The sequence below is a fragment of the Coloeus monedula genome (genome assembly GCF_965178545.1).
Source record: "Coloeus monedula genome assembly, chromosome: 3".
NCBI lineage: Eukaryota > Metazoa > Chordata > Aves > Passeriformes > Corvidae > Coloeus > Coloeus monedula.
This window is the reverse complement of record NC_138783.1, coordinates 45,360,588-45,378,973: the sequence shown is the minus strand read 5'-3', so window position 1 is coordinate 45,378,973 and position 18,386 is coordinate 45,360,588. Positions and strand designations below refer to the sequence as shown.

Below are 18,386 nucleotides of genomic sequence, written 5' to 3'. Positions count from 1 at the left end.
TTCTATCAACAGTTTGTGAAGCCTTGAAGCAACTCCAATGAACACTCCCTCCCCCGTGCAAATTAAAGGCAAGGCTGCGGCAGCTGTAACCAGAGGGCTGGAAGCTGGAAAATGTCACACCACATTTGAAGTGAAACTGATATAAATCCATGATGTGATGACCTTGTTAAAAAAAAACAATTCCAAACAAATGCAAGCTACATTTAACACTCAACCTTTCCCACATGAGTAATGTGGAGAGAAAGGATGTATGGAAGGATATTTGGAAGGCCAGCAAGTGTTTGTGTAGCTAATAGCTCTTGATGTTAAGTATTAACAAACAGTTGCTCATGCTAAAACATAAACAGCTTTTAAGAGACACCTAACTGGAAAGCTGGATCAGGAAGCAAACTGGCTCAGCTAAAAAGTCTGTCACAGAGGAAAAGGAGGATTAAAAAGGGAAAATGGGCTTCTGAACAGGGTAACATAAAGGTGCTTGAACCATGGGAAGCTTTCTGCACTTGTTGCAGTGTGACAAGAATGAGTTTGCCAACACGCACTCTATTGCTCTGTGGAGGTTTTGCAGTTCTCTAATACTTTCAGTCATTCAGTTTCTGAAGCTTTATATATGCTAAAACATCTGCTTTTCTGGATTGGAGAAACTGATTATGTTCCATTTACCTGATCTTAGCTTGCATTCTCGCACCTCCTAGGAATTCCTTGAATATGGTCTAGTTACTTGAAAATCTCAAAATTACTCCATATCTAATGCCTGCAGTACAGGGGAAGAGAGATGCAACAAAAAGTGAGATTTTTTTTTTCCTCCACATCACGCAAATATATCCATATGCTCTAATAACTGATCGGTTGCCAGCAGATTTGTATAACAAAAGTGTGTGGGCAGACAAATGAGCCCTCCTGGAGGGCAGTGTTTGGCCAGACTTAGCTGGTAGCGCATCTAGGTATTTACTAAATGTTCAGTACTGCATGGTTGGACATTTTGCTGTTGTTGTTTTGGGTCATTTTACTGCCTTTTAGGGTGAAGACTTTGCTTTCTATGCTGTGGAGTTTGAAGGGTCAACTTCATGTTGCCTTAAGTATACATGTGGAGAAAAACCCCACAATGTAAGGGTGAAATGCCTTACAGTTGTAAGGCATCAAGCTACTGAAACATCAATGTAATGGTGAAATGCCTTACAGATGTAAGGCATCAAGCTACTGAAACATCACCTAGTGCAATGTTTCTCCAATTTTGTGGGTCAGCCGCCCTTTTGAGCCCCTTTGATTACCATTTCCCTGTGCCCTGAGGGTGAGAAGTTCCTCCACATTAGGAGGAAGGAAAAGAGCTGCAAGTATTTACATTCTCTGGGGAACAGGTAACTACCTATAATTGCTGGCAGCAGCCAGGCAATTAGCTGTTCTCTGAGTAGTATAAACATTTTATGACCGTCCTTGAACTCACTTTTGCAGATCCCCTTGAGACAGAAGCATCACAATCTGAGGAAACACATATCTAAAGACAAGGAGAATTGAGGAAAAGCATCTGCACAAAAAACACAGCTACAAACTTCAATCTGACATCATGATGGGAATCTTTTATTCGTTTCTGGAGTTCTTAAAGTTATTTTAGGCTTTGTAAGAAGTTACAGATTGCAGTGTAAAAATACTGTTATGCTAGACTGAGGCAGAGAGAGCAAAGTCAATAATTATGCACCAAGAGATGGAGTTGTCATACAACTTTCATTCTCTCTTTAACTTGTTGTGATTAGCTCACAGTCTTTCCATTCTTCATTCAACACTCCAAAGAAGAGTGTGTTTGTGTAGCATAGGGGCTTTCTCTGCTGTGAATTAAGGCCAATTTTGAGATTCATGATGTAGCAGATACATTGCTGCATATGATGTTTATTCTGTAAAGATATTGCAGTCACGACCTTTCAGCTGTAAAAGAGATTCTCTGCTAGGCATTCAGCTGTTTATCCATTTTGGCAAGTGTGCCCTTTGAGGAATTATGCTTAGCAAGGCATGCCTGGTCATTCCTGATTCTCATGCACTAGGCTGAGTCAACTGTAGTCACGTGTTCTGGAAATGCAAGTTTTTGTGTATCCAGGGTTTCTGGTGAGGGCCTGCCATCAAGTTCCATCAGCAGCAGGCTGCACAGATGGAAGGCTGCACATCCACAGACCAGCAGCTTTTGCAGGTGATTGTCTGTTACATGTAGCATAAGGAGAAATGAGTAACAGTAATGGTAAAAATCGGTTGGATTTAACAAGTTTGGATTAGCTGGGACTCAATTAAATGACCTCTTGTAGCATGAGGAAGTTAAGACCTAGCCTGCTTACTCACCTGCAGCACACCTGAGGTGAACCCTATCCTTGGTACTTAGTTTTTAATGGGGAATCTCCTCTCCTAAAATGAAAAAGGTTTTCACCTTTCAGCTGCATGGAACACAGTTTTATCACAAGAAAGTTAAGCAGTCAGTGATGGATGAAATCAAATACAGAATTCTTGGGACCCAAACTGTGGTTTTTTTCAAATTGATATTTTCTGTATAATTAGACTTAGTCCACGTCAAGAAAGTCCACTGCGTTTTTACAATATTCTAGCATGTTTTTTTGTCAACACCTTTGTACCCTTAGCAATTTGGCGAGCTTAAAAATAGCAAGCAAATAGAATATTGCTTCATGAATGACTAACTCAGCAAAAGTTTCCTTGCTATAGTGTATAAATTAGCAAAAGAGGTAACAGCTCAGAGGTAAAGCTTGGAGTTTATGCAGTATAAAGGGAAGCTCTCCCCGCCTGAGAAATTATCCTTTTAACTGCTCATATGTGTTTTTTATATAACTGTACTTAAAAGTAGAGTATAAGAGATTCCTTAAAAATACCTACAACCAGTAGCCTGCTATAGTAATAGCTACCGTGTCTTACAGTTGCATCATCTTCTAAAATTTACTGTGAATAAGTAAAGATAAAATGTTCTGCTCTAAGGGGGAAAAAAAAGGAGTTTGGAGTAATGAACTAAACAAGTTTACATGAATGAACTAAAGAAGTTGAATGAACTGCCATCTCTAATGATCTAAGTGACTGGACTTTCCATCTTGTATCTGAAGTAACTGTAAGCAGAAAAAGAGGGCAAGTGAGTGTGTTTGCTGCTGCAGTGCAGTTTCCTGAGGTGGTGAGATGATGATGTGAGGCCATCATCATCTCATTCTTCATTCTGATGAGGGCTTGTTCTGGCTCACCAGCAACTTCACTTCTTGTTTATCTATGCTGGAATTTACGCTCTCTGCCTCCTTTTCCTGCTCAGGTACGCAGGTGCAGCCCACAGGGATGGTGATGTAATCCTCAGTGTAGACGTAGCGGCCCCCGGCACAGGCGGGCGTGCGGCGCAGGATGACTGTGGGCATGAACACCGGGGTGCTGCGGAAGTGGAAGCTCTCCTCGCCAAAGATCCCCATCAGACAGCCTTTGCACAGGCAGTAGGCTTCAGGAATGTATTTAGGGTATCTCGTGGGATCATAGGAAATTCTAGAGAGCAGCAAATAAAGATTCATTAGTACCTCTAAAAACAGGGTTATTCATCTGAAATTATATAATCTTATATATTATTATTATATCATTATAGCAATTATATCATGTTTTTGTCATCTTTACCAGGAAAAATAGCTGTAGCTCTTGCTGTCTGGCTTCTAATTTGTAAAGTATAAAGAAAAAAAACATGAACAGCTTACAGAACTGATTGGGTCCTACAGTGCACATGGAAGTATGAAGTGTCTGGCTTTCTGAATTGTGAGATTCAAGGGTTTAAACAGAATGAGTTTTGTGTTTTGGACTGAATGGGTAAACAGAGCCTTAAAAAGGACACCTGGGCATTTCTAGACTTTTTATCTGCCTTGAGTTCTTCAAAAATTGGTACAAATCCTTGTTAACATTATTATTGTTAAAGCCATGACATGATGTTTTAAAATTTAGTAATTTAAGTAGAATTGAATTGTACTATTATTTCTGCAATAGGTTTTGCTCCCTAGTATACTTGGGGTCATAAAGGCACCTTTCCCCTTGAAAGCAGAACTCTGCATTGCTTTTTCTAATTCATGTCTACTGTATCTTCCTCTAGCCAGATAATAGCAACATTTTCATCCCCACACTGAGATAAACTGTAACTTCCTGGGATGGCATATCCACAGCTTCTCCGGGCAACCTGTGCCAGTGTCTCACCACCCTCACTTCCTAATACTTCCCAATATCTGCCCTCTTCTAGTTTAAAGCCATTATTCCTTGTCCTATCACTCCATGTCCTTTTGAAGAGTTCTTCTCCAGCTCTCTTGTAGGCCCCCTTTACTGATACTTCAAGGCTCAGCCTGTCTTCTTAGGAGAGGTACTCCATCCCTTTGAACATCTTCATGGCCTCCCCTGGACTCACTCCAACCAGTCCATATCCTTCTTGTGTTGGGGTCCCAGAGCTGGACGCAGCCCTCCAGGTGGGAGCTCTTAATAGATCTTAAAGTGATCTTAATAGATTTAAAGCAATTTCTAAATTGTGTTTCCCAGGGTTGGCAGCACTTCCTTGGGTATCCAAGTGTTCACCTTTTATCTCTTCAGGCCGTCTCTGAGATGAGGTTTCAGGTTTGGAAGAGACAGAAGTCTGCCTCAAGCTGTGACTGCTAGTCAACAAAATCTGTCCTCGTGAGAGCAGGCAGCCTGGCTCTCCCTCTCACACCCACCCCTGGGCTGACACTGATGTTTTTCTGGTCACAGGATTGATCCAGGAATTCATTCAGCTGAGGAGTAACTCCATCAAAAGCTGGGGTTTGGTCTGTCAGCTGTTTTGCCACATGTACACAGAGCTCTACACCAGCAAGGCAGAGTGAACAAACAGCTGTAGGTGGGGACAGAAGGGAGCTGCCCTTTTCAGAAGTATCACCAGTTTATCCAGTTAAAGGAAATCTGGAATGACAGCTTTTGCCAAACACAAACTTGATTATCCTGTCATCAAGGAAAATAGACTTTTTAATATATATATAATGACCATTATATATATAAAATTTAAAGGATTTGTTTTCCTCATGGGAAAATCTGACCAGTTCTCTTATAGCCAGACATCTGTGATGTTGCAGATATTTTTTGCAATGCTCCTCTGTCCCATTTATACTTGCTTACTTTCCCCAGGAAATACCTTCATGTTACAGGATCTCACACCAGTGTGAAATAAAATGTCTGGTAGGCAGCAGAAGGGAAGAAAGCAGAACACAGGCCTTTCTACATGATACATTGCCATTTCAAACTCAAGTGTGAGTAATTTCAGTGGTGGATTGTTAAACACACCATGTGTCAAGTCATTGGTATTTCCTCTACCGTATTATCTCTAGCACCTGGTTTATGATGTTACTGGAAAGCATGAACATGCTTCTGCATGCAAACATGAGAGGTTTCACTCATGACAGGAGAACACTGTTACTGGAATCATGGTCTACAACCATCTCTCCAAATTCCCACGTGGAAAAAGTCAGGTATTAGTGGTGCGGGTTTTTTGAAAGATGGTGTGGTTGTGGCATGGTTTTCTACTTTCCAAAGGAAAAAATCTCTTATATTACTAAGTTCAATGTCAATACATTATGTGAGGACTGGAAGGAATCAGAGAATCCAGACTTAATGATGGATTCAAAATATAGATGTGGTTTTGCATCCAGACCAGAACTTCCAAGGCTGAAGCCTCCAAGTAATTCCTCCTGAAATTAATACCTTAACTCAAATGTCACTAAAATTTAGAGCCATATACAAGGATCTGCATCTTCAGCTCCAGCCTGTTCAGAAAAGCCATATAAATAAAACTTCATTTGTGTCTTTCTAGGCAACCCAGACCTGCTTGGGTCTGAACCACTAACAAACAAGAGTAACATCCAGCATTTAGCTGGATACATGCAGTTGGACCTGCTTCCTTGTGTTCACCTGAACTGAGCATAATCACACTGCACAGAAAATGACCACTGCCTCAGCTGCTATAGTTTGATTCCTCTCCATTACTCCAACCACTACAAGCCATGTTTTAACATCTTCTCCTGGAAGAGAGTAAACATGTTTGATCAGGTTAACTAACCAGGTAAAGACACATGCTCCAAGTTCTCACTATGTCTTTCCTACATGTAGTGAAAAACACACCCAAGAGATGGATGGAGCTGGGAAGAGCAGTGGAGAACCAGAGAAGTGCAACTTTTCACTGGTACTCAAGTGTCCCCTGCAGCCTTGTGTCGTTTGCTGTGGCCACTGCTGCAGACCAGACAGCCCAGACACTTTCATGACGGTTGCCCTTGTCCGGTGAACTCAGGTCACCGCTGTGTAAAGCCAACTCTGCCTCTCCAGCGCTCCTGGCTCCCAAGTGACAGGAGCAGTGAGCTGTGCTGGTCTGCTCTATTCCCATCTGCTGGAACAAGAAGCAGGTTTGTGCTGAACTGGAACTGCTAATGAAGTGTGACTCGGCTGCTTTTCCTTATGACCCTACGAGTGCTTAGAGAGCTCCCAGTGAAAAGCAAACTTCCTGCCATTTACATACTGAGCCTGGAAACTCAAGAGAAAACTTTCTGTCAGAAGTAAAAGTCTTGCAGAGACTTAATTTGCCTTCTCCTGTACTGCTGCTTTTATATGTAGTATTTTTAATAATATTGTCACTTCATAATTTCCAAGCTTCTGATTCCACGGGGTCAGATGCTGTGCTGGGGCAGGCAGCCGACTCGTCAGAAAATCACTGTTAGCACTGGGCTAACAGCTGGATGTTATCAGGAGTCTAATAAGCAGATCATCATCCCCTTCCTTTGCACTCTGAAATACTTACAGGATTAAGAGCTAACAGCTTTTTTTCTCCCTTGCCAAGACATTTCTTTCCCTATAGCAGGTGTTCTTTTGTTCACATTATGGTTAGTTTATTTTATATACAGGCAGCAACATAGGTATTAGTACTATAGGTAGCACAGTGCTTGCACAAAAATAGCCCAGTGCTAACTGATTTTCTGAAGAGTTACACAAACGTGCTCAACTAAAAAGGATGGCAGCTCTGCATCCCCTTGTATTCTTTCTCTTGGCAGCATCTTTGGGACATGCACACCATGCCACATGGTAATGCTAAATCCTGGAAAATGTCTTGGATAAGCTTCTAGAAAATCACTGGAGTATTATTTGAAGGAAAGTCCTCTTGTATGACTTTGTTCAAACACATTGCAGACAGCTTGGCTTTTACCAGTGAAAAAATGACTTGCCTGTATTACCGTTATTAAGATTTTATGTAAATGAGCACTAAACCAAGGATGCTTATAAACTGAAACCGATTTTTGAAAAACAGAAAAAACAAGCTGGGCAATGTTTAAGACAGGGACTGGCTAACATCATCAGAGCAACACTGACAATAAAAGTTAAATCTCTGTAAATTAACCCTTAGTAGATGCAGGATTAGGGCCCAGAGGCAGGAACGAATGCCACGGGATTTGGAAGTTCAGAAACATGAAAGACTCCTTGAACACACACAAAGAAATTTTGCTAAACTGACACAGAAGTGTTTGCAAATTCTCCGATTGTTACTATAGCCTTAGACATCAGAAAATAAAAACAGAGCTGATATATACAGCTGGTTAATGAAAGTCATCTGTGCTCTGCAGCACCATGAATGGAATCACGAATCAGCACTACCTGTAAAAGTGCTGCTGACTTCAGTGGGTGCGGGAACTCATGCCTTCTGATCAACAAATCAACACGATTATGCAGAAGCTTCTTGTTGTTTAAAGTACACTCCACTCACACATCTCACAACTCTGACATCATACCCTACTTATACAGTTCACTTACTTACACATTCTATAACTTACACATATCACACTACCTATACATCTTACTTACACCTTTTACAACGTCTACCTAACGCAGTACTTACACATTTTACAACTTATACATTCTACCTACTTTTACATACTACTCTACTTATACATTTTACAACTTTTACATAATACAGTACATATACATTTTGCAACTGCTGTGTATGAGATCTCACATTGCTTGATTGGTTTCTCTATTTTGTTCAATGAGCTCCGCACATACTTTTCTGATAATATGATTGGTTTTAATCTAGTGCAGCACAGTCCTTTTTCATCTATTTCTTGGTATTCAGTTTTTCAGCTTCTTCTTTCCCAGTTCAGCACAGTTTACCTCTCAGTCCTTGATGAAGTCCTGAGGGCTCTAACAGGTGAGGCTCCTGATCCAGGCAAGCAGTGTCAAGATGATGACAGCAACTAAACCCATCCAGTGATCAGCAGCCAAGTTAATCCAGGAAATCCAAACAACAAGACAGCAAAGGACAGGAAACAAATATAAACCTATCCCACCTCTCCCCTCCAACCTTCAGACTGGAGCTTAAAAACCCTCTTGGGGCTGATGTGCTGCAGCTGAAGGTGGAAAGGCCAGGTGAAGCCAGTGAGGGTAATTCCAGCCTGGTCCTACTCTGAGGGCTCTGGTAAAAATAACTAAAAATTGTTTGGCTAGGGCATACTATCAAGGTTCAAATACTTTACAACAAGGGGGATCAGATTTTTCCACCATTGCTCTGAGCTTTATGATCAGACCCCACAAATGTTTAGGAAGACATTTAAAATTAATCCTTTTTATAATGGCTCTTGTCCATGAGCAACTTGTCTGTGCATCTCTGGAGCTGTGCTTGCACTGCTAATGATCACCATGATTGTGGCTTCTGTAAATGTTAACAAGAGCACCCATCCTGTGATGTCAGCAGCATCTGCAGGTCCACCCATATCATTAATTCTTGCTAAGCAACTCTGAACCATAGCAGTAGCCAAGTGGCCCTTGCCAGAACCTCCTTGTACAAGCAGGCTCTCTGGATTTCATTGATTGCCATGTAATACTGCTAAAAGGACAAGCAACCCCTGGATAGATGTCACAAGCTGGCACACAGTCAGCCTGATGATTTCATGGAAGGACGATTTCACGGCAGAACTTCTGCTGCCGGCTCTATTTTTAAAAAAGCTGGGTAATTTGTAGCCCAACTTCCTAAAGTGCTGAGCAAATCCAGCGTGCTCAGCTGACTTCAGGGAACTCTGCTGTCTCTTTATAGCTCTGCAGAGCAAAGAGTGATTCGTGTGATTAAACTCTGTGCCCTGAGTTATATACAGATCTCCTGTGGCCATCAGGATGGAATTTCAGTATCAGATCCACAAACTAGTATTTTTCCCCTAACTTCTGCCTTAAATACCACCTGTTGGTTGCTGCTAGCAGTAGGGTTGGGGACCAAATGGATCTGTGGTGCAATCCATGTACTACTCCTGTATCTCTGGGTTGTAGCAAGCCAAAAGTGATGTAAGTCATGATTTTTGTATAACCAAATTACAAGACCAAGTAATGGAAAATAAACAGTAAGCACAGAATAAAGACAAGCAAAGAAGCCACACAAGGATTATCTGAGCTTTGAGCCAGTCAAACCTAATTCTTCCACACTTAAACAGAATGACAGGTTTGGGATACAGGTGATGCAGTAGGGTCAACGTTATACACAGTTCTCTAAGTAATATATTTGATTCTTTCTCATAAATGCTGATATGAAAAAATTCCAGTTGACTTGCACTGAACAGTCATGTGAACAGAAGAATTACAAGCAGCAGCGTTAAACAGCTGGGACCAGGTTCCTGGGGAGATATTCAGGGGAAGGTAAGTAGAGCCAGACTTAATATCTTTATTATTAATGACCTGGAATAGGGAGTATAAACAGTATGTTAATGAAATCTGCAGATGGTAACAATGGGAACTGCTGTAACACCAATGAAGACAGAGAAACAGCATGAGGTATCTCAGGCATTAAAATGCAGGTCAAAAAGAAAAAAGAGTCTTTATGCACAGAGCAGAAATGAATTGCACTGTAAGTCTTTAGGTGCAGAAAATAAGTCAGAGAGCAGGATGTCTGTGAGATGCTGGAACAGGACAGGCAACTTGATGCAAATTTCAAGTTGTCAAGTTCAGCCTTTGAGCAGCGTCCTATCTGCGCATACAAGAGGGGTCTGCCAACAGTAAATTTATTTATGAGCCTTCACCACTAGAACAACTTTGGTGATTCAGAAGGCAGTTCAGGAGGCGGCAATGAATCTGTGTAGGGGAGCAATTTATGAGGGAAAAGGATTAAATGCAAGTTGTCAAGAAAGTGCTGTAATACGGAAGAGATCCGTGTGCGGCTTTTCAGATTAACACTCCAGCGATGGAGAAGAAATTGGGATTGTATAAGTGAAATTGGTTAACCATTGACAAAGCATAATGGGACATTACTTGCAGTCTTTAAAGGAGAGCTGTGTGTTCTTCTCAAAGATATGGAGTAGATCTAATAGCATTAAGGAGCTTCCTGGGTACCCAGCTGAAGACCACAGAAACGAATTTTCACATCTGGCTTCAAAATCTATGAGATAGCAGGTGGTAATAGCTAATGCACGTTAGCAATCTTATACTTTAATTACACAATTTGAGATATCTGTTGCTGTCTCATAACACACTAATGATACAGTAAAAATGCAATCACAAAAAAATCTGTAAATGAGATCTGTTAACTAGATGGTGTACTCAGGCCTCTTTACCCTACAGAAAACATTTTTCCCTCTGAATATAATTTTAGATTTTGCTTTTAATGGTGTAATACTTTTTTCCACTATCTTTTAAAATTCCTAGCTTGGAGATGTCATCAAGTTACTTGTATGTGAATGGTTAGTGGTCTGTCTTGAAAACATTTTGATGAAAAGTACAGTGGATTTACAGCTTCTTAATTAACCTTTTGTAATCCAGCCCCTAAAAAGCAGCTGGTTCTCTGCTAAGAAGTAAGCCTACACAGAGCTCCAACTGAAAATAAATACCTGCCCAACAAGATGTAAGGATGGAGGGCACTGTTTTCAAACCAGAGGAACAATTTTCTGATAGCACTAGTACTTTTCAAAACCACTGTAAAAAATACCTGAGCCGAATAGGAGGTGTTTAGTTCATGGTATTTATTTACTTTGTGCACTCTTAGGTAGCTTAAAAATCCTCAGTGTGCTTAGAGAAAATGTATTGCTAAAAATACTTTGCTTATGAAGGGCTTACTGAGCAAATAAACCATCTTTCTCTCAGTAGGATTACTTCTTACACTAAAAGCAGGCAAAACCCATGCCATAAAATAAATATTTGTTGGAGAGCACTAACAAGGAGATAACTGTTTGCTGAATACACAGGAAATGCATCAAAGTATATACCAAGGATAATGTATAAAAAGTAGCAAGAAAGTCAGTTCCTTTTAAGTTTGCACATTTTAGCTTCCTGTTGTCTGCAGTCCTTTACAGAAAGCTGTCTTATTCAAACCACCAGAAGACTTCAGTCTTCTGAGAATGTGATCACACACTGGGTTTAGTGTATTAGATCAGTGGTTTCCACGCTTTTCCAGAGCTTCCTATAGAAATGCAGGCCCTTGTTTTGTGTATTAACCAGCCTCACAACAAATTTCCTTAACTTTGTTGTTTTTATGCCCCCTTAAAAATAGTCTGTCAGCCCCTGTTCCGCCTCAGGGGAAGAAGGTTTGCAAAGCACAGGTTGAAAACACAGGTGCAGAATATTGCTGTACTCATTCCTTGCCTACGCTCCTACAGCAAACTGGACACCAAGCCCTTTGGAGTGTTTGGTAGGTGAAGATACGGCTCTGTTGGTAGGTGACCTGAACACAGACTGTACCCTGATGTATTTTAGAAACCGCGGAGCATCTGGAGTCACATTTTGGTGAAAGCATCTGAGCCCTTCTGTGGCTGCTGCAGAGTCAGGAGGTGCTTCTTTGGTGGCGGTCCTTTGCTGAGGGTCCTCTGAGTGAACTTCACATATGACAATTTGCCCAAGTGACTTTTTGAGGGTGGTCTGTGCTCCCGGGTGGGTGTGGATGTGGGTGTGAGCTCCATCTCACGGCTTGCTCCACCTCATTCATTTCTCTTTTTGCCCATTAAACATACTCCTCACGTAAGCTGTTTTTACACAATTACCTTACATCGCCTACTTAGACGTGTGCTTCAGCACCTTTCCTGCAGGCTGCTGCCCGGTGCCGCGGCCACCCCTCGCCTCCCGAGCCGCCCCGGTCACTCCGCGGGAAAGCCGGCGGAGCCCGGCGCTGCCGGTCCCGCACGGGGACACCGCCTCGGCTCCCTTCAGCCCGCCGGGACCCCCTGAGACGGCCGCACCCCCCTTTCCCCGGCGCCGGAGTCACCTGTATGCCCAGGGCGATGCGCTGCGCAGATTGACGGGGAGCCGGACCTTCTTGTCCGCGGGCGGCCGTGCCCCGGCGGGGCAGCTGGCGTTGTGCTGGCGGCCCGGCGGCTCGGGCTGCAGGGTGTGGTGGAAGGCGCTGAGCATGCCCGCCGCCAGCCGCCCGTACAGCTGCTCCAGCAGCTCCTCGGGCCGCTCGCCGCAGCTCCGGGTCCGCGCCGGCCGCTGCTTGGGCGCCCTGGCGGCCTCCGGGCGGAGCGGGAGCAGCGCCGCGCAGAGCAGCGCCAGCAGCGCCGCCAGCGCCGCCCGCACCTGCAACGACGCCGCCGTCAGCGGGGATGGGGACACCGGGGACACCGCGCCCGCCCGGCACCGCCCGGCACCGCAGCCCCCGGACCCCGGTCCGCAGCCTCTTACCCTGCCTCGCTGCATGGCGGCCGGGCTGATTCTCCTCGAGGGAGCTGGGGAGAGCGGCGGGCTGCGGCGCCGCGCCGTGCCACTGGCTCTCCCGGCGGAGGAGCTGTTGGAAAAGTGCCCTGCGCCTCACTGCATCTCCCTTGGCCTCGCCTGCCAGGAACATGTTCGCCGGCGCTCACGGAGGCGGCGAGCGCTCGGCGCCGGGCGCGGGCCGGTCCCGCACCCAGCGCTGCCCGCAGCCCCAGGGACACCCCGCGGGCACAGGCGGGCCCCGGCCCCGCCTGCCGCTAGCCCGCCCCGGGGCCCCGCCGCGGGCACCCCCCCGAGCCACCGGCCCAGTGCTCCCCGCAAGCCCGGGGGCCCCGTCGGGAGCCCCGCGCTCCCTCCCACCGAACCGGCGGCACCGGCAGGAGCCGGGCTGTCCTCAACCCCGCCGGGACGCTCGGCACCCTCTGGGCCAGGGCTCGAGATTGAGGCAGAGCCAGGGGGATTTGGCCCGGTCGTAGCCGAAGTGTCAAGGCTGATGGGAAAAAACGTGGGGATTTACAGCTGGGGAAGGGACTGCTCTAGCCCGGACTCTCGCAGTCATTTTAGGGCCATTGGCACTGTCCCTCGTAGGGATTTGGGGTTTCCCACTTGCCCGACTCCAGGCAGCACCTCTAACGTGTTTCTCCATCCAGCTGTGTCGTTTCTCCGACAGGAACCGAGGTGGTTGATGTCCAGCATGAAGCCTGGGGCAGGCGACCGTGAGGCCGCTTGGAGCCTGATCCACCCGCTCCTCCGGCGGAGGGGGCCCGGGGTGGACACACACGGCGGTGTCACTCTGCTGACTGCAAGAGAAGCCGCTTCAGAAGACGAGACATTTGCATGGTACATACCTAAAGGACGTTGAGGTGAGTCTCACCTCTAATGGCTTCTCCATCTATCCTGTATCTGTATTCTGTATCGCCTAAAAACACATGATGTGTTTCATGGTCTCTGGCACAACCCACGAAAATAAGCATCTGTAGTACTCTGGGTCATAAAAGATGTGATCCACTGAAATGGTGTGCATTACAAACAGACCTCAGAATTCATCACTCGAATCAAGTATTTCATGTGTGCTGATGAAGTCTTGCACATCTCTTGAGGCATTTAGGATAAGGATAGTTAAATATGAAAATACTAATTAGGAATAAGGGAAAATGGGATCATGAATCATACAAGGACTGAGAAACCCCAGCTTGGTACCACAGAAGTACAAGACATCACCAAACAGGCTGGAATCAAAGCAGAGTGGTCTGGCATTCATAATGTGATGAAGTGACTTGATTTTGTGGTTTCTGAAAAGTCATAGAGTTAAGTCTAACTATGATTTTTAGTGATTTTGGTGCCATATGCATCACAGTTATCACTTATTAGCAGTATCCTCACCTTTAACTGTGTGGAATTTGAATCAGATTTCAGCTCTGAGGAAGAAAAGTTTTAAATTGAATTAAAAACTCCCCTTTGCAGTGGTATCCTCAGGCAACAGACTGGGACAAAGTGTGTCCATTTAGCCCAGTCTAACCCCTGACCATGCACCACCTTGGAGTGGTGTATGTGGCAACATGGCAAATGTTTGTCACCATAAACAATTGCCATTTATATTACTGTTCCTAAGACAAAATCTTGAGAAATTTCTGATTCCTGAGTAGCATGAGGATGACACACTTGGCTTTGCAAAATAGGAGTTTTATGCACTTCCTTTATATGCATCGATATTTCTGGGAGAGTTCTGCTTCAAAAAATCAAAGCAGATGAAGAAAAAACAATGGCACAGACATTAAATTGCCATTAAATTTAAGGCTTTGTGTCTTATCTAGGCAATATTCTAATTCTGTACATTAGTTGCATTGTATTTTCTTACAAAAAATCACATTGATTCAACTAATAAGAACCACAGAAGGGCAGCAAATGAGATTCCATTACACAGGAAGTAAGTGCTATGCGAGTTCTCGTGGCATAGTCTACCCTAGAGACATCTGAGTCAGAAAATGTTCACTAATACACTTTGGCAACTTAGGTTCTTCCATGACTTTAAGAAATACTAACCAGTATAATTGTCATTGGTATTAATTTATAGTTTTCTTAGAATTTGAGGCGGATTTAAAACATCTATACAAATGAAATATTGAAAAAATATTTAGTAATATGAAATCTGTCCTGAATTTGATGTAATATATGCTATTTCAGTCAATGAATTGAGAAGTATGTCTCTCACTTGTACATAATATTCTAAATGTTCTTTCTGGGGATTGTCATTCAATATTTATATATAACCTCTCTCCTGAGATTACCATCACAGTGATCAGTGTCAGCTAGTAAGTTCAATTCCACAAATCCCTGCTATGAGAAAGTCAGGATGTTCCAAAGAAAACTAAGATGTGCAAGAACAAGACAGACACTTTTAGTGAGTTCATATAAATACGAAACATTTTCTGCACCTGTTTCCACCAGAGAGCATTTCATGCGATGTTAAACACAAACGTGTTTAACGAAAACCACACCAGGTTTGTGTCTTCAACCTTGCATTGTTACCAACAGCTGGAGAAAAATGTAGTCATAGCAGGAGAAAAAAAATCATTCAAATACGTTATCATCAGACCATTATGATAATTTGGAAAATTGTTTCAGAACCATTTGAATGATGGTGAAAACCTGACAGTAAATGTACGAATGTTGCCCTTCCCAAACACATTAATCCCCAGTGAGCAGTGTTGTCAGGACATTTTCTGGTTGGGATTGTTCTCTTCCATAGCTGCTCTGGCATGACAGCTGGTTTCAGATACTATGGTTCACACACAAATAAATCACATTATTGTGACAAGCATTAGGAAAGATACCACAGTAATGTGCTTGTCACAACAGTGGCAGAATTGCCCTACAGTGGCATATTCCAAATGCTTATTCCCATCCTGCTACAACATTATCTCTATCTGAAATACCAATGTGAAAAAGGTTTTAAAAACCATCATACAGATCTTCAAGATGAACAACTCGTATTGTTGGGTGCAACAAACATTAGCTGGCATCCCCAGCAGGTATAAATCTTCAGAGAGAGAATTAAATTACTCCCTGAAGACGTCCTTCTCCCTCACATTCTGTTTGCAGATAACCTGTCACCCAAATGCTTCTGTTCCTGTTCATCGTCCCTGCAGTCATAAGCCTTGTAATATCACTTTGCAGCTTCCATGACATGGCATCTTCTACAGCAGGATCTCAGCATATTTTACAGTTGTTAGGCAATTTAGCTTTGCAAAAGTGAATTCTTGAGAAGTGGAGACTTCAAAGGACTTCATTTTGCAAAGGTGGAAACTGAGGAGCAAGCAGGTTAAAAATAACCTTATTACCAAAAAGTTGAGCATCTGTGTCCTTGACATCAGGAATAACCAAAGTGTAGCAAATTAGATTAATTTCTTATGATCTCGTATTACTCTTGCAAAGGAACCAAGAAAAACAGCCCTTTATCATAAAACTGCTTATTGGCAATTCCAAGCACAAATACAGGCTGGGTAGAGAATAGATTGAGAGCAACCCTGAGGAGAAAGTCTTGGTGGTATTGCTTGAAATAAATGTAACATGACCCAGCCATGTGCCCTCACAGCCCAGAGAGCCAGAGGCGTCCTGGGCTGCATCCAAAGCAGCGTGGGCAGCAGGGCCAGGGAGGGGATTCTGCCCCTCTGCTCTGCTCTGGTGAGACCCCACCTGCAGTGCTGCATCCAGCTCTGGGGTCCCAGCACAGGGAGGACATGGAGCTGTTGGAGTGAGTCCAGAGATGGCCACAAAGGCGATCAGAGGGATGGTGCACCTCTCCAGTGAGGACAGGTAAGGCAGTTGGGGTTGCCCAGGGAGATTCTGGATGCCCCATCCCTGGAAGGGTTCAAGGTTAGGTTAGATGTGGCTTGAAGCAACCTGGTCTAGTGGAAGGTGTCCCTGCCCACAACAGGGGGCTTGGAACTGGATGATCTTTAAGGTCACTTCCAACCCAAACCATTCTGATTTATGAACTGTATCTTTGTACAGTTTTCAATTCCTGTTTTACTCTAGAATACCTTTGTTTTGAAAGTAGTGTCATGTAATCTGTAGTGAAGGATGTTCAGAGAAAAAGATGAAATACATGATTAAGAATGCTTTGATGCTGTACAGCTAGGCTTGTTCAGAAAGAAATACTACTCAAGTAGTCATTTATATTTGGCTACTGTACAAAGAGATGTTTTTCATACATGTAAAGAGAAAGGTAACTTTGTATATAACTAAATCCAGCACATCCTGAGGAAGATCTCAAGTCTAAGAGGTCAACTGAGGATTGTTTAATATTGTATAATACATCTTTTTATGACAATAGAAGCTAAAATACCTCATGAGTCAGTTTCTTGAGGGGATTAGCATTTTCCTAAGTTTAATACTGCTGCTCTTCTAACATTAAAAAAAAACCCAGCAGAAATCTTAAATGATTGATCTATTAATTTCAGAATGATAAACACAAGATCAGGGTTTAAATGCTGCTGGAAGCACATACCTGCAGTGTGTGGTTCCTGGAGATGGAGTCTGTTTTGTGCAACCAAGACTGACAAAAAATTTCTGCTTGAATTTCTTGGATGTAGATAGATTCATTTAGCTCATTCAGTGTTTCCACTTTTGTGATTTCTAAGACCTATCGCAGGACCAAGGGCATCCTACATGGCAGCAGGGAACACAACTCACTGCACCTGAGCTAAATGCCAGCCAAGGACAGGGTTGGGGACATCACATCAACATAGCACAATAATCCCATATAACCCAGGTAATTATTTTAGACAAGCATTCCACTGGCCTGGCCACACTTCCTTGGAGACCTGAGCTGCCTGAACCGTGCAGGTTTGTTCACCGCCTGACAGCCTGAGGCCTTCCAACAACATGGTGACACAGCACTTTGGACATGCATGCAGCTTCTTTCTCAACAGATTCCAGTTGTATTAATCTCCATCAGGGATCACTCTCCAGTCTTCAGTCCAGTCCTTGAGTCTTGTGTTCCCTCACACAGAATATCTTGCACCAAAGAAGGATGATGCACTGAAGCCCCTTCCAAAGAATGGCTCCTGGCCCAGGCTTACCTTTGGATCCTGCAAGGCAATGGTCTGGGAGATGAATTGTCATGGTACAAAACTGTACTACTGTGCACTACTGTGCTACTGGTCCTACAGAGCAGCTGGTTACACATCCCCTCCTCTGCTCTGGGCTTGTCCTGGCAACATTGCAGTTCAAGTAGAGATGCAGCCACAGTGAGTGGTTGTGAAGTGGATGAACCTGGGCTACATCATTTGACTGTCAGCAGGACTCATTATTCCAGTGTTGGAGCTGGATCACATGGCATTCTGTCAGTTCAGAACAAGCTCAACTGTGCTTGCGAAATAACATGCAAATACATCATAACCCAGAGCATTATATAATCAGATCCTCATGCTATAGGAATCAGCATGTTCCAGAAGTCCCTGGGAGTCTGTACATAGGAAACATGTTCCAGAAGTGCCTGTGAGTTTGTGCAGGGCTGGAACAAAAGTGCAATTGTTTGTAATTCACAGAATTCTACACAATGTACAGTTCTGCATCTGGGCAAACCAATCCAAGAAACTGCTGCTGATCACAATCTCTCTGATGTCCGCAGGAGTGCTTCTACAGACCAAGTTGTGGACTGAATCCCAAGTTATTGGTACTTCATACCATTTTATCATGGACATGCCTAT

General features: G+C 43.7%; 1 protein-coding gene across 1 annotated transcript; it reads right to left on the bottom strand.

Annotated features, from left to right (window-relative positions):
• Positions 1 to 1,566: 1,566 nt before the first annotated feature.
• On the bottom strand, positions 1,567 to 12,776 carry IL17D (interleukin 17D). The gene is made up of 3 exons (XM_082279482.1): positions 12,643 to 12,776; positions 12,227 to 12,537; positions 1,567 to 3,504 (listed from the first exon to the last, which is right to left on the bottom strand). Exons 1-3 carry the CDS (start codon positions 12,655 to 12,657, stop codon positions 3,189 to 3,191), a joined length of 642 nt encoding a protein of 213 aa, XP_082135608.1. The 5' UTR covers positions 12,658 to 12,776; the 3' UTR covers positions 1,567 to 3,188.
• Between the last annotated feature and the right edge of the window lie 5,610 nt (positions 12,777 to 18,386).